The sequence below is a fragment of the Giraffa tippelskirchi genome, chromosome 7 (genome assembly GCF_054371585.1).
Source record: "Giraffa tippelskirchi isolate mGirTip1 chromosome 7, T2T-mGirTip1v1.2.pri, whole genome shotgun sequence".
In the NCBI taxonomy this organism is placed as follows: Eukaryota; Metazoa; Chordata; class Mammalia; order Artiodactyla; family Giraffidae; genus Giraffa; species Giraffa tippelskirchi.
Window position 1 is genome coordinate 4,198,846 of NC_137281.1, and position 18,584 is coordinate 4,217,429.

The 18,584-nt window shown below is 42.5% G+C and overlaps 1 protein-coding gene across 1 annotated transcript in view; it reads left to right on the forward strand.

Moving 5' to 3' along the window:
* The first annotated feature begins 3,781 nt into the window (after positions 1-3,781).
* Positions 3,782-18,584, forward strand: part of LOC145515076 (uncharacterized) — a 61,480-nt gene continuing 46,677 nt past the window's right edge. The window contains exons 1-5 of the mRNA XM_081514531.1: positions 3,782-3,839; positions 4,451-4,534; positions 7,326-7,452; positions 10,412-10,545; positions 18,432-18,558. Coding sequence (XP_081370657.1) covers positions 4,520-4,534; positions 7,326-7,452; positions 10,412-10,545; positions 18,432-18,558 — 403 coding nt within the window. The 5' untranslated portion in view covers positions 3,782-3,839; positions 4,451-4,519. The remainder of the gene's footprint in view (positions 3,840-4,450; positions 4,535-7,325; positions 7,453-10,411; positions 10,546-18,431; positions 18,559-18,584) is intronic.

The window sequence follows — 18,584 nt, forward strand, 5'->3', positions numbered from 1 at the left end:
GAACTTGAAACAGCTCAACTGGAATTCTATCACCTCCACTAGCTTTATGCATAATGATCCTTCCTATGGCTCACTTGACTTCAGACCTCAAGATGTCTGTCTCTAGGTGAGCGATCACACCATCTTGGTTATATTGGTCATTAATATCTTTTTTATATATCTCTTCTGTTGTATTTTTCTCCCTTTTTCTTAATATTTTCCACTTCTGTTAGGTCCATACCATTTCTGTCCTTTATTGTGCCCATCTTTGTATGAAAATTTCCCTTGGTATATCAATTTTCTTGAGGAGATCTCCAGGCTTCCCCATTCTATTGATTTCCATCCCACTTTGGTCTCCACAGAGCTATGAGTAGAGGTCCCTGTGTTTCAACAATATTTTTTAAAGGCCCTTTTCTTATTAAATTTCTTAAGAACTAGCACTTTATTAGGTTTATCTTATTTGTCATCCACTTCCTTGGACACTGTCTTATGTGTCCTCACTTTCTGATTAGTTTTCTGTCACTATCATTTATGATTTTTAGATTGAAACATCTAATAGAACATTCTCAGAAACATGTGTCAGAAGAAGTGGATTAAAGAATTATCAGGCACCAAGGATTTGTGAAAAACATCTGGTGTCTCCACTTAAGGCAACTAAAAGCAAGAAGCAATCATTAGACTGCCTATCTCCTCTTCATTTAGTGCTTCTTGTAGGGTTTGATGTTTCTTCTCTCTATATAACCTATTTTTTGCCATCTCATTTTGTCCAGTTTTCTGTCTTCGACCTCTATTTTGAAGGCTATGGGAACCTAGTTAGTCTTCCTTCTGGTGTCTGCTACTTTGTGGGTGAGGTTGGTCCCGAGGTTTGTGCCCTTATCCCCTTGATCTTGGCTTTGATTGCGTTCCTATGACCAGAGCCGGTAGTGGATATTGAGGGGAACTTCCGCATTGCTCTGTGGTTTTCACTGCCCTCTCTGTGGGGATGCCTGCTCCCTGGTTGGTGGAATAGAGCCCCAGCTCTGTTCCGTAGCTATGTTTCTGATCTGTGGTGCGGGGCTGGTGGGACTGGAGCACACCCATGGGGAGAGTGGCCGCTGAGTGTGGCTCCTCTCAGCATGTTCCCCTCGGGGTGTGCTCTGTGTGTCCCTTTCAGGCTCCAGCAAGCTCTTGTGCGGTCCTATTATTGGCACTGCTCTTGGCCCCACCTTAAGCCTGGGTCACCCTGCTTATTTAACTCCTATGCAGAGTACCTCATGAGAAATGCTGGTCAGGAGGAAGCACAAGCTGGAATCAAGATTGCTGGGAGAAATAGGAATAATCTCAGATATGCAGATGACATGACCCTTAGGGCAGAAATCGAAGAAGAGCTGAAGAGCCTCTTGATGAAACGGAAAGAGGACAGGGAAAAAGTTGGCTTAAAACTCTATATTCAGAAAACGAACATCATGGCATCTGGTCTGAACACTTCATGGCAAATAGATGGGAAACAATGGAAACAGTGACAGACTTTATTTTTTCGGGTTCCAAAATCACTGTACATAGTGGCTGCAGCCATGTAATTTAAAGACATTTATTCATTGGAGGAAAAGTTATGAACATGCTAGACAGCATATTAAAAAGCAGAGATATTACTTGGCCAGCAAAGGTCCATGTAGACAAAAGTATGGTTTTTGCAGTAATCATGTATGGATATGAGAGTTGGAGTATAAAGAAAGCTGAGTGCCGAAGAATTGATGCTTTTTAACTGTGTTTTGGAGAAGACTCTCAGAGTCCCTTGGCCAGCCAGGAGATCCAACCAGTCCATCCTAAAGGAAATCAGTCCTGAATATTCATTGGAAGGACTCATGCTGAACCTGAAACTCCAATATTTTGGCCACCTGATGCGAGGAAGTGACATTGGAAAAGACCCTAACACTGGGAAATGTTGAAGACAAGAGCAGAAAGGACAACAGAGGATGAGATGGTTGGATGACATCACCACCTCAATGGAGGTGAGTTTGAGTCAACTCCGGGAGTTGGTGATGGACAGGGAGGCCTGGCATGCTGCAGTCCATGGGGTCCCAAGAGTCGAACACAACTGAGCGACTGAACTGAACTGAATCACTCAGATGATCCGTTGGGAGGAAACCTCAGTAATTGTAACCAGAGACCTGCTTACAACAGGGCAGCTGGCTTTTCCCTTAGGAAGGGAGTCCAGAAGGAAAGAGGGAGACTGGAACCCACATTGTCGTTTGTAACATAACCACACAAATGACATACCGTTACTCCTGCCAGAATCTGTTGATACACAGATTCAGTTCAGTTCACTTCAGTCGCTCAGTCGTGTCTGACTCTTTGCGACCCCATGAACAGCAGCACACAAGGCCTCCCTGTCCATCACCAACTCCCAGAGTACACCCAAACCCATGTGCATTGAGTCGGTGATGTCTTCCAACCATCTTATCCTCCATCATCCCCTTCTCCTCCTGTCCTCAATCTTTCCCTGCATCAGGTTCTTTTCAAATGAGTCAGCTGTTCGCATCAGGTGCCCAAAGTATTGGAGTTTCAGCTTCAACATCAGTCCTTCCAGTGAATATTCAGGACTGATTTCCTTTAGGATGGACTGGTTGGATTCCTTAGAAAACTGGAAATATTACTGCCATATGACCCAGCAATTTCACTGTTGGGCATATACACTGAGGAAACCAGAATTCAAAGAGACATGTGTACCACAGTGTTCATCGCAGCACTGTTTCTTATAGCCAGGACATGGAAGCAACCTAGATGTCCATAAGCAGATGAATGGATAAGAAAGCAGTGGTACATATACACAATGGAATATTACTCAGCCATTGAAAAGGATACATTTGAATCCGTTCTAATGAAGTGGATGAAACTGGAGCCTATTATACAGAATGAAGTAAGCCAGAAAGAATAACACCAATATAGTATACTAACGCATATATATGGAACTTAGAAAGACTGTAACAATAACTCTGTGTGCGAGATAGCAAAAGAGACACAGATGTATAGAACAGTCTTTTGGACTCTGGGAGAGGGCGAGGGCGGGATGATATGGGAGAATGGCATTAAAACATGTAAATTATCATATCTGAAAGTAATCGCCAGTCCAAGTTTGATGCATGATACAGGGTGCTCGAGGCTGGTGCAGTGGGATGACCAGAGGGATGGGATGGGGAGGGAGGTTGGAGGGGGGTTCAGGATGGGGAACACATGTACACCCATAGTGGATTCATGTCAATATATGGCAAAACCAATACAATATTGTAAAGTAAAAAATAAATCAAAACAACAAAAAATAAATAAAAATAAACTGCTGAAAAACCCAAAAACAGAACAAAACAAAAACCTTGAGGAGAGAATGAATAGCAGGTTCATTCTTAACAGGGCCAAAATTATTTTAATTCGTAATAGTGATGCTGTGAGTCCTAATTAATATATGTGTTAAGGTACAGATATATATATGTATTGAATGGATATATTCCACAAAATTAAGACAGTAATTTGAAAGCAATGAAAACAGTTAAAGGGACTTGAAATTTTTCTCTTTAATAGTATTTTTTCAAAAATTAAGGAATTTTTTTATTTAAAAAAAAAGGCAGAAAATAGAAGCTGGACGGAAGAACCAACAGACGCAAAACTGACAGGGGGCGGGGATGAGGTGAGGCATGGCGTTGTCCCTCCTGGCCCCGCCCCTTCGAACCTGCGTTTCCGGCCTCGTCCCAGCCTCTCGCCTTACGTCTCCTCTCGATTGACGCGGCGTAGCGCGCTCACCTGCCTCTGTACCGGATGTTCCGCCAGCGCCTGCGCAGTATCATGAAGACGCGGAGTTGAGTTTAAATGAGCGGCAGAGCGTTTTGGTGAGTTTGTTTGTAGGTTTGTTTGTTTACAAACTGGATTTCGTAGTCCCACAGCCTGTTGTCCTTCACACGTGGGTTTCGAGGTCTCTGTGGACGTTCAAACTACCGTCCCCATTTCCCCGTCCCCACTGTGTCCTCGCATCGCCGTGAGAAGTTCTGAAGTCCGTTAGCTTAGCTGCCGTGTCCCTGGGGCCCACGTCCGCCTCCTGTTAACATCGTTCTAGAGTCCATGTCCTTCTCTGGCAGTTCTGCCTTGTAACTTGTAGAGACCGCTCCTTAAAGTCCTGTATTGCCCAACCCCTAGGTGCCTGATCCACGAAGAGGTGAAGGAGGCTCTATTGTGTATGGAATTTGGTCAGGGTCTCGCCTATGGTTTGAAGGAGAGGGTCAGCCTAGAACGTGTGGTTTTCACAGGAAGGGCCGCGAGTTCTGAAGAGAAGAATAAAACTGGAAACACCTCGTTTGATTCTGTGTTCCAGACTCCCTGCTGTGTCGGTGGCCGTAGGGGATTGTGTTTTGTAGCTGTTGAGATCCTCCCTCTGTGTTGGGCTGTGTTACAGGGACCTCGGTGTGTTTCTCTAAGTATTGAACAGCCTATTTTCAACATTCAGGGGTCACTTGCCAAGACTGATCTTACTGGAGAAGGAAGCCCAGAGGAAGAGAAAAGCAAGGAGTCAGAAATGACTCGTTCCGAGGTAAGAGGCATAGTCCTTTTGTTTGTTTGTTCTGTCTCTCTTTCCTGAAATGCTGTTTCTTTGGATTTGATAAGCTTCTTAACTTCTGAACGGGTTTGTTTGAACTGACCCTTAGTCATCATCCGAAGGGACCCATTTCCCTCCTGGCCTGTCGGTGTGACAGAAAACAGAGTATTGCCAGCCAAAGAAGCTCACTGAAGCTTTTAAGTCCCGAGTTTTTATTGAGGTTTAGCTACATAGGAGTGGTTGATAACAGCTCCAGCATTCTCCCCTCCGTAGAGGTTGGGCTGTAGTCACTTCGTTGGTCTTTGTGAAATGACCAGCCTCAAAACCTGAGTTATCCCCTTATTAAACTAGGGGCCCACATAAGTCATTCTGTTAGCATAAATTATGAGGGCCCACGGAGAGTAATAAAGCCACTGCGGTCACTAAGGAAATTCCAAGAGTGAAAAAACTTAGATTCCAAGATTGAAAGCAAACTTCTAGAACCTGTGGGCCAAAGCCTGCTAAATTCTCTTTTTCATTTTAAATTTTAATATTTATTTCGTTTTGGCTCTGCTGGGATTTTACTGATGGTCTTGGGCTTTCTCTGTTGTGATTAGGAGGAGACTTGTTGTGGAGCTCTGGCTCGGGTTCAGTGATTGCCTTAATAACTGGCAGGCTCTGGAGCTGGTGGGCTTCAATAGTTGTGGCACACTGGCTCAGTTTCTCCGAGGCTTGTGAGATCTTCCCTGACCAGGGATGGAACCCGTGTCCCCTACATTGACAGGCAGATTTCTCACCACTGGACCATCAGGCAACTCCCTAAATTCTTTATTACACAACGCTGAAACCTAAATCTTTCCTTTAATGCCCTGTGATATTTTTTCCTCCCCTGATTTTTGATGTTGCTTTGGAATACCTTACCTGTTGCATGATTACAAAATATTATGTTGTGTTTCATCCTACTCTTATTGTTCAAAACAATGTCCAAGTCTCTATTTAGGTGAGCTTCTTTGGCTACCTTGTAGCTATTTTGCTTCATTTTTTTAAAAATTATCAACTAGTCCATACAGTGATAGCTTCATCTATAATTTGGCAGATTCCCTCTATTTAGGCTTTTTTGGTTTTTATATTCAAAATTATGTTAGCTTTCCTAGATACAGCTGAGACTTACATTTGACATATCCATGTTTGTTTTGAGTTTGAATTCTTCTGAATTTGCAGTCACTGAAGTCTTTATGTCACTACATCTTCCAAGTAAAAGTTGTGATTTTCAGACTTTATGTGCTTCAGTAAAGTTGCACAGTTTCTTCACATAGATCTGGAAATGTGTTGTAAATAAGTGTCATGGTGTATTTGCTAGTAAAATGTAGACTGTTTCTCATATTGTGTTTTTAATTACTGTTACTAAAGAGGAAAAATTGTTTTCAGTGTACCCAGTTGGCTCAGCGGTAAAGAATCTGCCTGCCAATGCAGGAGACCTGGGTTTGATCCCTGGGTTGGGAAGGTCCCCTGGAGAAGGAAATGGCAACCCACTCCAGTATTCTTACCTGGGAAATCCCATTGACAGAGGAGCCTGGAGGGCTGCAGCCCATGGGGTCACAAAGAGTTGGACATGATTGATGTGACTTAGAACACATTCATGCAGAATTAGAAATAGTTGTTTTACCATAAATGCTAAAATACACATGAGTTTAAAAAAAAAGGTAGATTAAAAATGTTTCTTCCAAAAGATGTGTTATTCACAGAAGATTGCTTTTGCCTTATGTGTGTTTATGTGCATGTGTATATGTAAGCAAAACCTAGAGTATATATTAAAGACATCATCATTTCAAGAATATTTTTCTTTATTCTCACCTTTGAAAATTGTTCTTACATATTTTCCATGGCCTTAGATTGTTTCATTTTATGAAATGAATATATAGTTCCATATGCATGAAAATGTTCATATGATTTGATTGATTAATTTTCTTGTTTTTTGTATTCTTCACAATTAGAGAAACTTCTCTGAAGTTTCATTAACGTTGTCCCTATGTATGTCTCTGTGTCTCATTAGTTAAAGTCTAGAGTACATAAAGTGAAGTAAATTTAACGTATTTAAGGAACGTTTGCTTAATATTTGCAAAAACGTGGGGCAACAACATTATTGATTTTAAATTATTTCTGTTGCATATCCACGACTGTGTAAAAACTCTCAGAAAGATATATAGTATATCCTAAATCGTTAAAATGATTGTTGCTGCTGAGGATGCTATCCTAGTAGATCTGTAAAATTTGTAAAACACTTGAAGTTCAAAAGTAAGTATGATGCTTACCTTAGTATTGTACTTCCTTACTGTTCAAAATGGTCATTCAGAAGGCAGAATTTCAACATTACTAGTTCAAAGAAGCTTGTTAAAAATACTAAGAAGAAAAAATAACATTGTTGAAAGAAATGGCACATTTGTCCCACTCAAGAACTCTTGAATCAGACTAGGCTTTTTAAAAATATTACCTGTTTCCTTGATATGCAATTCATTCCGTGTTATACGAATATGACACTCAAAAACAAATATGCCATTGTTGATCTGATTCCTTTATCATTTCTCTTCCAGATCAGAATAGTTTCTGAAATGATTTGTGGGCCATAGCTCATTTTTTCTTGGGTTAGAAATATGGTGAAAATATTACCGTGTAAAAGTCAGAGTATAGTGTAACACCAGACCCTCTCCTGTATCGAAACCAGTTCTGTGTGAACTTGCTGTTGTCATCTTTGGGCACATTAGGAAGTCTTCTCACAGTCACATGGCATCTGTACTTTGTATTTCAGGGACAGCTGTTGTTCCAGGATGGGACTATAGATTTCACTCAAGAGGAGTGGGAATGCCTGGACCTCAGTCAGCAGGCATTGTACAGGGACGTCATGTTAGAGAACTATAGGAACTCGGCCACGTTGGGTGAGGATAACTTTCTTCCAGAATCCCTTATCTACTGTCAGGGTTTTGCTTCCTCTATTTCTAGAATGTCTCTTGGAATCTTCTACTTCTTATAATAGCATTTCAGATCCCTGATTTCTATGCGAAAATGGGAATTTCTGAGTTTAGAAAGAAGACTTCATGATGACTTATTATGATTCTACTTTTTTTCTCCCTTGATATAATCTGCCTGCTTCGTCTAAGTTAGTGCTAAATCTGTAAGTTCTGTGCTATAAAATGGTGCTACCTTCCTCTTCAAATCTAATTTCCACTACTTACTTTTGCCTTGCGGTACATGACCAGAATCTCAGAATTTGATTTTTACGTAGTAAGTGTTGTATGCTGCTGCTGCTGCTAATTTGCTTCAGTCATGACTGACTTTCTGCGACCCCACAGATAGCAGCCCACCACGCTCCCCCCGTCCCTGGGATTATCCAGGCAAGAACACTGGAGTGGGTTGGCATTTCCTTCTCCAGTGCATGAAAGTGAAAAGTGAAAGTGAAGTTGCTCAGTCGTGTCCAACTCCACGACCCAGTGGACTTGAGCCTACGAGCCTGCTCTGTCCATGGGATTCTCCTGGCAAGAATACTGGATTGGTTTGCCATTTCCTCCTCCCTAGTGTTGTATTGGTGCTTTTGATAAAGTATTTGAGGAAATCATTTTCTAGGCTGTCTTAACATTCTATCATGCATTCTCTCCCCACCTAGATACATACTAGATTGGAAAGTGATGAATCTCTGTCAATGACTGTGGACATTGAGCTATATGCCCAGTATCTATGGAAACGACATATCAACTGTAAAACCAGGCCTGCAGAAGGAAGACCCCAGGGCTCTGCTGAAAGAATACCCTAATTATCTGTGTAACGGAATAGAATCATACATTCTATTGTGCTTATTGGGGTATGACCACAGGCCTATTGATAATTTTCCACAGTTAGCTAGGTAGGCTTAAGGCATATGATCGGGGGTTAAGAGTGTATCTTTCTTTTTCCTTTCTTCAGACTAGTTCCAGGGAACCGTATACACTTAGGGTATATAAGGCTTTCACAAAAACTGGTCGGGGTCCTTGGCTAAGAGGAGACTCTGCCTTGGGCCCGCCGGTGTAATAAGCTGCACTCCACTATCTGCATTGCTTTCTGAGTGAGTTTGTTTTCCAGAGCGCGTGGCTACAACACACATACGACATTGAGAGAGTAGCCACATCTAGTGGCCTTATAGGACCAAGTAGATCCCTTGGCTGAGGTGGTTTTAAGGAATAGGAGAGGGCTAGACCTACTGACAGCTGAAAAGGCAGGCCTCTGCCTCTTCTTGAATGAAGAATTCTGCTTTTATGTAAACCAATTAAGAATAGTCAAAGAGGTGGCCCAACAGCTAAGGCAATGAATCATATAAAGGAGAGAGGAAGTAGCAAATTCCTGGGGTAATTGGAACAATATCTGGAGCTGGGCATCATGGCTTCTCCCTTTAACCAGTCCTCTCTTCATGTTCTTTGCAGCGCCTTTATTTGGCCCTTGTATTCTCAAGATATTACTCAGTTCATAACCTCGCGAATTGAATCCGTAAGGTTACAAATGTTAATAGCTCAATATAGTTGTAAACGACGGCTAGCTCTGAATGTCCTATCAAACTTGAGATGATCCTCTCTACAGTGAGTGGTAGAAGCATCCAGAGGGAGCAGTGAAGAGGAGAATGTCACATTTTCCCATAACCTTCAGCTCCTTCTGCCTCTGTAGCTCAGCTTGCTCTTTGCAAAGTCTTGATCACATAGGTCTCAAAAAGTGGGGAATCCCTATACTAGGAACTGGAATTTATCTCACTCACCCTTGTCCTGCTCTTGGCAATTGCCCTAGCCCCTGCAAACCTGCAAACTCTCTTAATCATGCTTGTCCGTGTATAAAACCTCTGTAACCCCTTTGTTTGGGGCTTAGAGCTTGGAGTGTTAAGTCCTCTGGGCCCCTCCCGCCTAGCAAAATAAACCTGAGTTCTCCACCTCTCCGAGTGTGAGGCTTCATTTCTGCAACAATGGAAACGCTTTCAGCCTCCTGGTCTCTGAAGTTTGATGTCCTCACTTGCAGACAGGTGCTCATAGTGCGAATCATTTTGTGCAAACCTGTGTCCCCAGGCTGCAGAGGGTAGGGAAAAAAACCTAAGTGCTCAAGGTATCCTGTTCTAAAGTGGCACTAGTGGTAAAGAACTGCTTGGCAATGCAGGAGACAACAAGAGATGTGAGTTCAATTCCTGGGTCAGGAAGATCCCCTGGAGGAGGGCATGGCGACCCAGTCCTGTATTCTTCCCTGGAGACTCCCCATTGGCAGAGGAGCCAGGTGGGCTACAGTCCATGGGGAGGCAAAGAGTCGGATTTAGCACGCTGAAGGCAAGGCATCTTTGGGAAGAATTCTGGGCAAAGCTTTGCAGGAACCCAAGGCCCCAGGTATTTCCCACCAAGCAAGCATTCCCCACCACCCCTCCCCCAAGGGCACAGGCAGAGCCAGTGGAGGGCGACATCCATCCTAGAAAGAGCCCCTCCCCAGGCAATCAGCCCAACATCCTTTGTTTCTAGAAGTTCCCGCCCTAATCCTCAGCTCCAGTGAGGTCTCAGGTGTTCGGAGTGTGAGGCTGCAGCTCAGGGCTCCTAAATGCAGGTCTTCCTCTTGTGATGTTTGAAAAACCCTCAAAATGTGTGTCAGTTAGGTCAGTAGTCTGGTCCATTATCTCCCCTGAATTCTACTGTGATCTGCTCTGTGTAATGCAAAAAAAAAGGAGAACTCTCAGGGGTGGTCTGCAAAGAGAATGCGCCAAAGGTAAGCACCAAAGACAGAATGTGATTAGATATCAGATTAGTCTTGATTGCCGCCTGCCGATCAGGAACAGAGGAAGCCAGTAAAAGGCTCAGAAAAGGGCTGGAGAAACAAGAACCTTTTTTCTTCTTTTCTCTGCAGCAGTTGCAGGTGAAAGGACTGTGTGGATGCCTTTGAAGGTATTTTCTCAACTTATGGATGTGAGTTTGCGACATAACATCCCCCGAGAAGACGCAGAGCAGGAAGAAGCAGAGAAGGAAATGGCAGCTTCTCGGGTAAATGTCCTGTCCCGGTTCTGGGAATGTGTCTGCTTTTCCTCCTGAAATGCCTGGACTGAGAACATGCAAACCATTACTTCTCTGATTGTAAGTTTTCTCCCTAGGGGTTTGTTGATATCTACTTCTTATTTTTTCCTTTTGTTCTTATAATAGTGAAGAGCGGGTCTTGGGACTAACTTCCCCTTTAAATCCCAGAGCCTGTTACCCATTGTCTGTATCCCGGCTTTCTCTAGAGCATGAGGAATTCTCAGCATGAATTATTGACCTTCAGTTGTTGACTATATGCCCTTTGTGCGAGATGAGCACGGAGAGACGCAGGTACCAGAGATTGCCACTGGGATGTGGTCTGGTGTCAGGATCATAGGGAAGGAGGGGAAATGGCGTGATGAGTTTACACGTGGATGCAGCTTCAGCTCCTTAGAACAGGAGTTACAGATTGTCCTTCTAAACAGAGTGAACTCAGTGGTCCACGGTTCTTCAGAAAAGTTTCACAAATAGAAACGTTGCAGAGACTGCTCTATATCGATGTGAGCTAACTACTTACATGTAGTATTAGGCTGCAGATCAGGGAAGGTATATATGCAATGAAATTTGCTTACAACACACTTTTAATGTATTTATTTAGTTGGCTGCACCGGGTCTTCTTGTGGCAGGTAGGATCTTCAGTCATCCTTGTAGTTTTCAGGTTCTTTGGTTGTGACATGTAAACTCTTAGCTATAGCATGTGGGATGTAGTTTGCTGATCAGGGAAGGAACCAGAGCTCCATGCATTGGGAGCTCAGGGTCTTAGTCACTGGATCATCATGAAGTCCGCAGACGAACGTTTTTTAATGATAGTTTCAGATCATAGTTTCCATAATAGTGCCGAAATACCCATGCAGTGTTAATGCATTCTTCCAGGTACTTCTCACCCCATGACTCATGTTCACTGGTTTAGGTGTCTCTGTGAGATTCCCATGCTCTGAATTTGTTTTTTTCATTTTACTTCAACAAGTGTCTGGAAAGAAAAAATGAGGGATGTACCTCAACTATCACAATTAACGGAGTAACTTCATGTCTTCTTACTTTCTTTCTCCTCTGGAAAATGAACATTCACGTGTGTTCAGCAGAGATACTGGGTTTTGGGAGTGGGGGTTTTCATCCCAAGCCCAGGTCTGATCTTCTCCAGTACACTCCATGCATCACAGAGTCTCATCACAGTTTTGTATTTTCCAAAATGTTTACAAGAATCTTATTAGTCCTAATCTATGCTCGACTGTATGAAAATTTAAAATACAGCTCAGTGCAAATAAAGAATACCATCCTCAAACATTATGGGCATGTTTAATCCATTCAAAATTACCTCAGTTTTGTGACATGAAAAAGAGTGTGTGTCTGTACTCAGTGGGGATGAGTTTGAGTAGCCTCTGGGAATTGCTGATGGACAGGGAGGTCTGGCGTGCTCTGGGCCCTGGGGTCGTGAATAGTCGGACAGGACTGAGGGACAGAACTCAACTGAAATGTATGTATGAAAATATTAACATGATTTGATCAATTTTTTCTTCTTCTTTTTTTGGGGGGGGTTAGTTTTTTTGAAGAACTTCTGTGGAAGGGCATGACTACTCACCCCAGTATTCCTGCTTGGGAATTACTTAGACAGAGGAACCTGGCAAGTTAGAGTCCATGGGGTCACAAAGAACTGGACATGACTGAGTGACTAAAACTTTTCTTGTCTTTAGTATTCTTTACAGTTACAGAAACTTCTATCACCTTTTCTTAGCGTTGTCTCTGTGAATCTTTGTTTTATTAGTTAAAACCTGAATGACCAGGCTACACTGTCAATTGCACTTTATTCAGAATACTACTACTTCAAGATTTATGGAAAAGATTTTTCTAAGGTTAACTGATAAACAAATTTTGTTTGTTTCTTCTCAGGTCGGTTAGTACCAGACTGCAATTTAGTCTAATCTCTATATTAATAGAACAAAGTTTTCTTAGATTGTAGCTTTCACTAAGACATTATGAATTTCTTTGCCTTTAAGTGATTTATATTCATTTTTAAAATCTTTTGTTACTTTAGTATAGTAAATGAGCATTACTTAAGATTCTGGTACATGTAGACAAAGCTGTTTCTTCTTCTACAAAAATAACCCCTCACTGTTGGACTTTGCTATCCTGATGTCCTTAAAACACGGCCGTAGTCTGCTCCTAAATCGAGGAATTAAAAATGAGTGAACAATAGCTGTAAATCAGAGTCAGGGTTATGGGCAATCCAAGATGGCTGCCTGGCTTTTCCCGACTCCCTGACAAACCTCGTTTTTATTTGATGGGTTAAAGCCTCCCTGGCTACAGGGTCAATGCCCTCATAATGAAAAAATTGTGTTTCACTGAAATTAACTTTTGTTCGTTGTTAAACTAAGTTTCTAGTTTTGTTAATTAACGTCTAGTGTTTATTAAGACTCATATCTGAGATCGTTCTTTGTTAGGTTATATTTCTAAAAGATTCAATTATGTTATTAAAAAGGACACTCTAAGTTTGTTTCTAAAGCTAATCTCAGTAAGCAATCTTCAGATAAAGAGTAGACACTCCATAATTTCCAACCAGGAGATTAACACCAGGCTTTAGTCATTGAACAAATGAAGTCATATGACCTCTGGTATACTGGGCTCTACCTAATTAAAGTACTTGACTTATCATTCTTCAGAAGTTCAGTTCAGTACCTCAGTCCTATCTGACTATTTGCGACCCCGTGGACTGCAGCACGCCAGGCCTCCCTGTCCATCACCAACTCCTGGAGTTTACCCAAACCCATGTCCATCGAGTCAGTGATGCCATCCAACCATCTCATCCTCTGTCATCCCCTTCTCCTCCTGCTCCCAATCCTTCCCAGCATTAGGGTCTTTTCCAGTGAGTCAACTCTTCGCATGAGGTGGCCAAAGTATTGGCGTTTCAGCTTCAACATCAGTCCTTCCAATGAACACCCAGGACTGATCTCCTTTAGAATGGACTGGTTGGCTCTCCTTGCAGTCCGAGGGACTCTCAAGAGTCTTCTCCAACACCACACTTCAAAAGCATCAATTCTTCGGCGCTCAGCTTTCTTCACTGTCCAACTCTCACATCCATACATGACTACTGGAAAAACCATAGCCTTGACTAGATGGATCTTTGTTGGCAAAGTAATGTCTCTGCTTTTCAATATGCTATCTAAGTTGGTCATAACCTTCCTTCCAAGGAGTAAGCGCCTTTTATTTTCATGGCTGCAATCACCATCAGCAGTGATTTTGGAGCCCAAAAACATAAAGTCTGACACTGTTTCCACTGTTTCCCCATGTATTTGCCATGAAGTGATGGGACCAGATGCCATGATCTGAGTTTTCTGAATGTTGAGCTTTAAGCCAACTTTTTCACTCTCCTCTTTCACTTTCATCAAGAGGCTCTTTAGTTCTTCTTTGCTTTCTGCCATGAGGGCGGTGTCATCTGCATATCTGAGGTTATTGATATTTCTCCCAGCAATCTTGATTCCAGCTTGTGCTTCTTCCAGCCCAGCGTTTCTCATGATGTACTCTGCATATACGTTAAATAAGCAGGGTGACAATATACAGCCTTGACGGACTCCTTTGCCTATTTGGAACCAGTCTTTTGTTCCATGTCTAGTTCTAACCATTGCTTCCTTACCTGCATACAAATTTCTCAAGAGACAGGTCAGATGGTCTGATATTCCCATCTCTTTCAGAATTTTCCACAGTTTATTGTGATCCACACAGTCAAAGGCTTTGGCATAGTCAATAAAGCAGAAATAGATGTTTTTCTGAAAGTCTCTTGCTTTTTCGATGATCCAGCGGATGTTGGGAATTTGACCTCTGGTTCCGCTGCCTTTTCTAAAACCAGCTTGAACATCTGGAAATTCACGGTTCACGTATGACTGAAGCCTGGATTGGAAAATTTTGAGCATTACTTTACTAGCGTGTGAGATGAGTGCAATTGTGTGATAGTTTGAGCATTCTTTGGCATTGCCTTTCTTTGGGATTGGAATGAAAACTGACCTTTACCCCTCCTGTGGCCACTGCTAAGTTTTCCAGATTTGCTGCCATATTGAGTGCAGCACTTTCACAGTATCATCTTTCAGGATTTGAAATAGCTCAACTGGAATTCCATCACCTCCACTAGCTTTGTTCGTAGTGATGCTTTCTAAGGCCCACTTGACTTCACATTCCAGAATGTATGGCTCTAGGTGAGTGATCACACCATCGTGATTATCTGGGTCATAAAGATCTTTTTTGTACAGTTCTTCTGTGTATTCTTGCCACCTCTTCTTAATATCTTCTGCTTCTGTTAGGTCCATAGCATTTCTGTCCTTTATAGAGCCCATCTTTGCATGAAATGTTCCCTTGGTATCTCTAATTTTCTTGAAAAGATCTCTAGTCTTTCCCAATCTGTTGTTTTGCTCTATTTCTTTGCACTGATCGCTGAGGAAGGCTTTCTTATCTCTCCTTGCTATTCTTTGGAACTCTGCATTCAGATGAGAATATTTTTCCTTTTCTCCTTTGCTTTTCACTTCTCTTCTTTTCCCAGCAATTTGTAAGGTCTCCTCAGACAGCCCTTTTGCATTTTTACATTTCTTTTCCCTGGGGATGGTCTTGATCCCTGTCTCCTGTACAATGTCATGAACCTCTGTCCATAGTTCATCAGGCACTCTGTCTATCAGATCTAGTCCCTTAAATCCATTTGTCACTTCCACTGTATAATCATAAGGGATTTTATTTAGGTCATACCTGAATGGTCTAGTGGGTTTCCCTACTTTCTTCAATTTAAGTCTGAATTTGGCAATAAAGAGTTCATGATATGAGCCACAGTCAGCTCCCGGTCTTGTTTTTGCTGACTGTATAGAGCTTCTCCATCTTTTGCTGCAAAGAATGTAATCAAGCTGATTGCGGTGTTGACCATCGGGTGATGTCCATGTGTAGCGTCTTCTCTTGTGTTGGAAGAGAGTGTTTGCTATGACCAGTGTGTTCTCTTGGCAAAACTCTATTAGCCTTTGCCCTGCTTCATTTGTACTCCAAGACCAAATTTGCCTGTTATGCCAGGTGTTTCCTGACTTCCTACTTTTGCATTCCAGTCCCCTATAATGAAAAGGACATCTTTTTTGTGTGTTAGTTCCAAAAGATCTTGTAGATCTTCATAGAACCATTCAAGTTCAGCTTCTTCAGCATTACTGGTCGGGGCATAGACTTGGATTACCGTGATATTGAATGGTTTGCCTTGGAAACAAACAGAGATCATTCTGTCGTTGTTGAGATTGCATCCAAGTACTGCCTTTTGGACTCTTTTGTTGACCATGATGGCTACTCCATTTCTTCTAAGGGATTCCTGCCCACAGTAGTAGATATAATGGTCATCTGAGTTAAATTCACCCATTCCAGTCCATCTTAGTTCGCTGATTCCTAGAATGTCGACGTTCACTCTTGCCATCTCCTGTTTGACCACTTCCAATTTGCCTTGATTCATGGACCTAACATTCTGGGTTCCTATGCAATATTGCGCTTTACATCATCGGACTTTGCTTCTATCACCAGTCACCTCCACAGCTGGGTATAGTTTTTGCTTTGGCTCCATCACATCAGTCTTTCTGGAGTTATTTCTCCACTGATCACCAGTAGCATATTGGACACCTAACCAACCTGAGGAGTTCATCTTTCAATGCCCTACCTTTTCACCTTCTCATACTGTTCGTGGGTTTCTCAAGGCAAGAATACTGAAGTGGTTTGCCATGCCATTCTCCAGTGGACCACATTCTGTCAGACCTCTCCACCATGACCCATCCATCCTGGGTGGTCCCACACGTCATGACTTAGTTTCATTGAGATAGACAAGGTTGTGGTCCGTGTGATCAGATTATTCTTACTTATGACCTGACTAATAACTGCTACCTATAGCTATACTAGTTTCTATGTCGCTTGTTTCAGAGGACTGTTTCTTAGGTTAGTAAATGTGTGACTGAGCCAGTGATAAAATGCTGATATGCAGTTCCCTATGAGATCAATGATTGTAATAATGTAACTCTAGATATGGGAAGAAGCAAGAAGACGGAATATTTTCCTGGACCAAGAGATAGTAAGACAGGTATGGCCCAGAGATTTTGCTACTCACAAGGCCTGCTCTAAAATCAGAACATTGAGTGGCCTGTCAATGGAACCTACCCTAGACCTGGGAATGAGCCTTCCCAGTGCCACGGGACACAGTGGCCAAGAAATGCCCCCAAAGCATGGTCAAATATGTGGCTATGAAGGGACCATGCTGACTGGACTCTGCCAGCTGTCTCCACAAAGATTACATCATTACACTGCCCGCTGCTGACCTTCCACAGCCCCTGAAAGGAGTTCAGAGTAGAGATCAGAAATAAGACACTCGGCTCTGGGAAAAACCCAGAAGAACTGGTCTTCCGAGAGTCAGATGCTTTCAGGTAAAGATTTTATGAGCCCAAATTCTTGCTGCTTCTCGTACCTAGAGAAACACTAATGTCAAGAACCAATGTCCGGTTCTGGTTCTCCTGGCTAGCCCCTGAGCAGCTTTTCTACTTCTATTCATCTTTGGGCCATGTACCTTTAACTTTCTTGTAAAGTTTGTTTCTTCTAAAATGCAACAAATTTCCAAGGAATCATGCAAGAATATTCCCTGACCAACACCTAGACAATGCTGAAACATGTCACCTTATCATTCCATGGGCTCTCATCTCCCTCCATAAATGCACCCGGACAGAGTAGGCAAAGGGAACCCAGAGCCCAAGGTGCCCCTGCTCATCCTGAAGAAGCCAGAGCAGTCATCGCCCCTTTTTCCTTAAAACTGGATTCCCAAATGTGTGAGAAGGGAAATGGGTAGATAGTTAGACATGAGCAGGGTATCAACAAGGGCCAAAGAACTGGCCCTAAAAATAACGAGAGGGAGGTATGTGGTGACCCAGGGACAAAAGAGTAGAGAAAACCAAGGAGGCTCTTGGAATGCAGGATCGGAAAGTGAAGACCCCTTAGCATCTTTCCCTCCTCCATGTTGTGACTACTGATTGGTTTCAAGTCCTCCTGAGCAGTATGAACGCTCTCCCCTCCTCCCCCATAAGGAGGAAATATTTTCCTTACTCTTTCCCCACCCAGTATATGTGCGTCATCCATTCAGCAATCGATCCGCAAGACCCCATCCCACTCCTTGTACCCTGGCTATGAAAGTGGACTAAGGATCCCTGTTCAACATCCGTTCTGCCGTGAGCTGGCCTGCTGTTCTAACACTGTCCCCCATTCTAACAAACTTTATTTCCCTTTCCTTTTGACTCATGTCTAGAAATTCTTTTCCAACACGAGCCCAGACCACAAGAAAGGTTACTATCCTATTAGACCTCTTAAAATGTGTAAAATGATTAAAGTTCAAATTTAAGTATGAATTTTTACCTTACTATTCTATTTAATTGCTGTTCAAAATGGTAATTCATCAAGCAGATTTTCAACATTACTAACTCAAATAACCTTGCTAAAAATGAGGCACTATCACCCCACTTTAGAACTCTTGGCTCAGAATACGCTTTAAAAAAAATTTTTTTTTCCTGTTTCTTCGAGAAACAATTTTTCCTATGTCACACGAGTAGAACACTGAAAAATAATTATGCTAATTTCCCCCTGATGATTTTATAATTGCTCTTTCAGCTGAGAATAGTTTCTCTGATGGCTTGTGGATCATCACTCATCCTCTTTTCTTCACATTAGAAATTGGGTAGAAAGGATTACTGTGTAAAACATATATTTTGTAATACCAGCCAATCCAGTAAATCACGACCAGGTCTGTGAACTTGCTGTTTTCATCTTGGGTCACATTAGAAGGTCTTCCGAGGGCCACACGGCATCTGTACTTTGTATTTCAGGAACGGATGACGTTCCAGGATGTGGCCATAGGCTTCACTCAAGAGGAGTGGGAATGCCTGGACATCAGTCAGCGGGAATTGTACAGGGACGTGATGGTAGAGAACTACAGGAACCTGGCCTCCTTGGGTGAGGATAACTGCCTTCCAGAATCC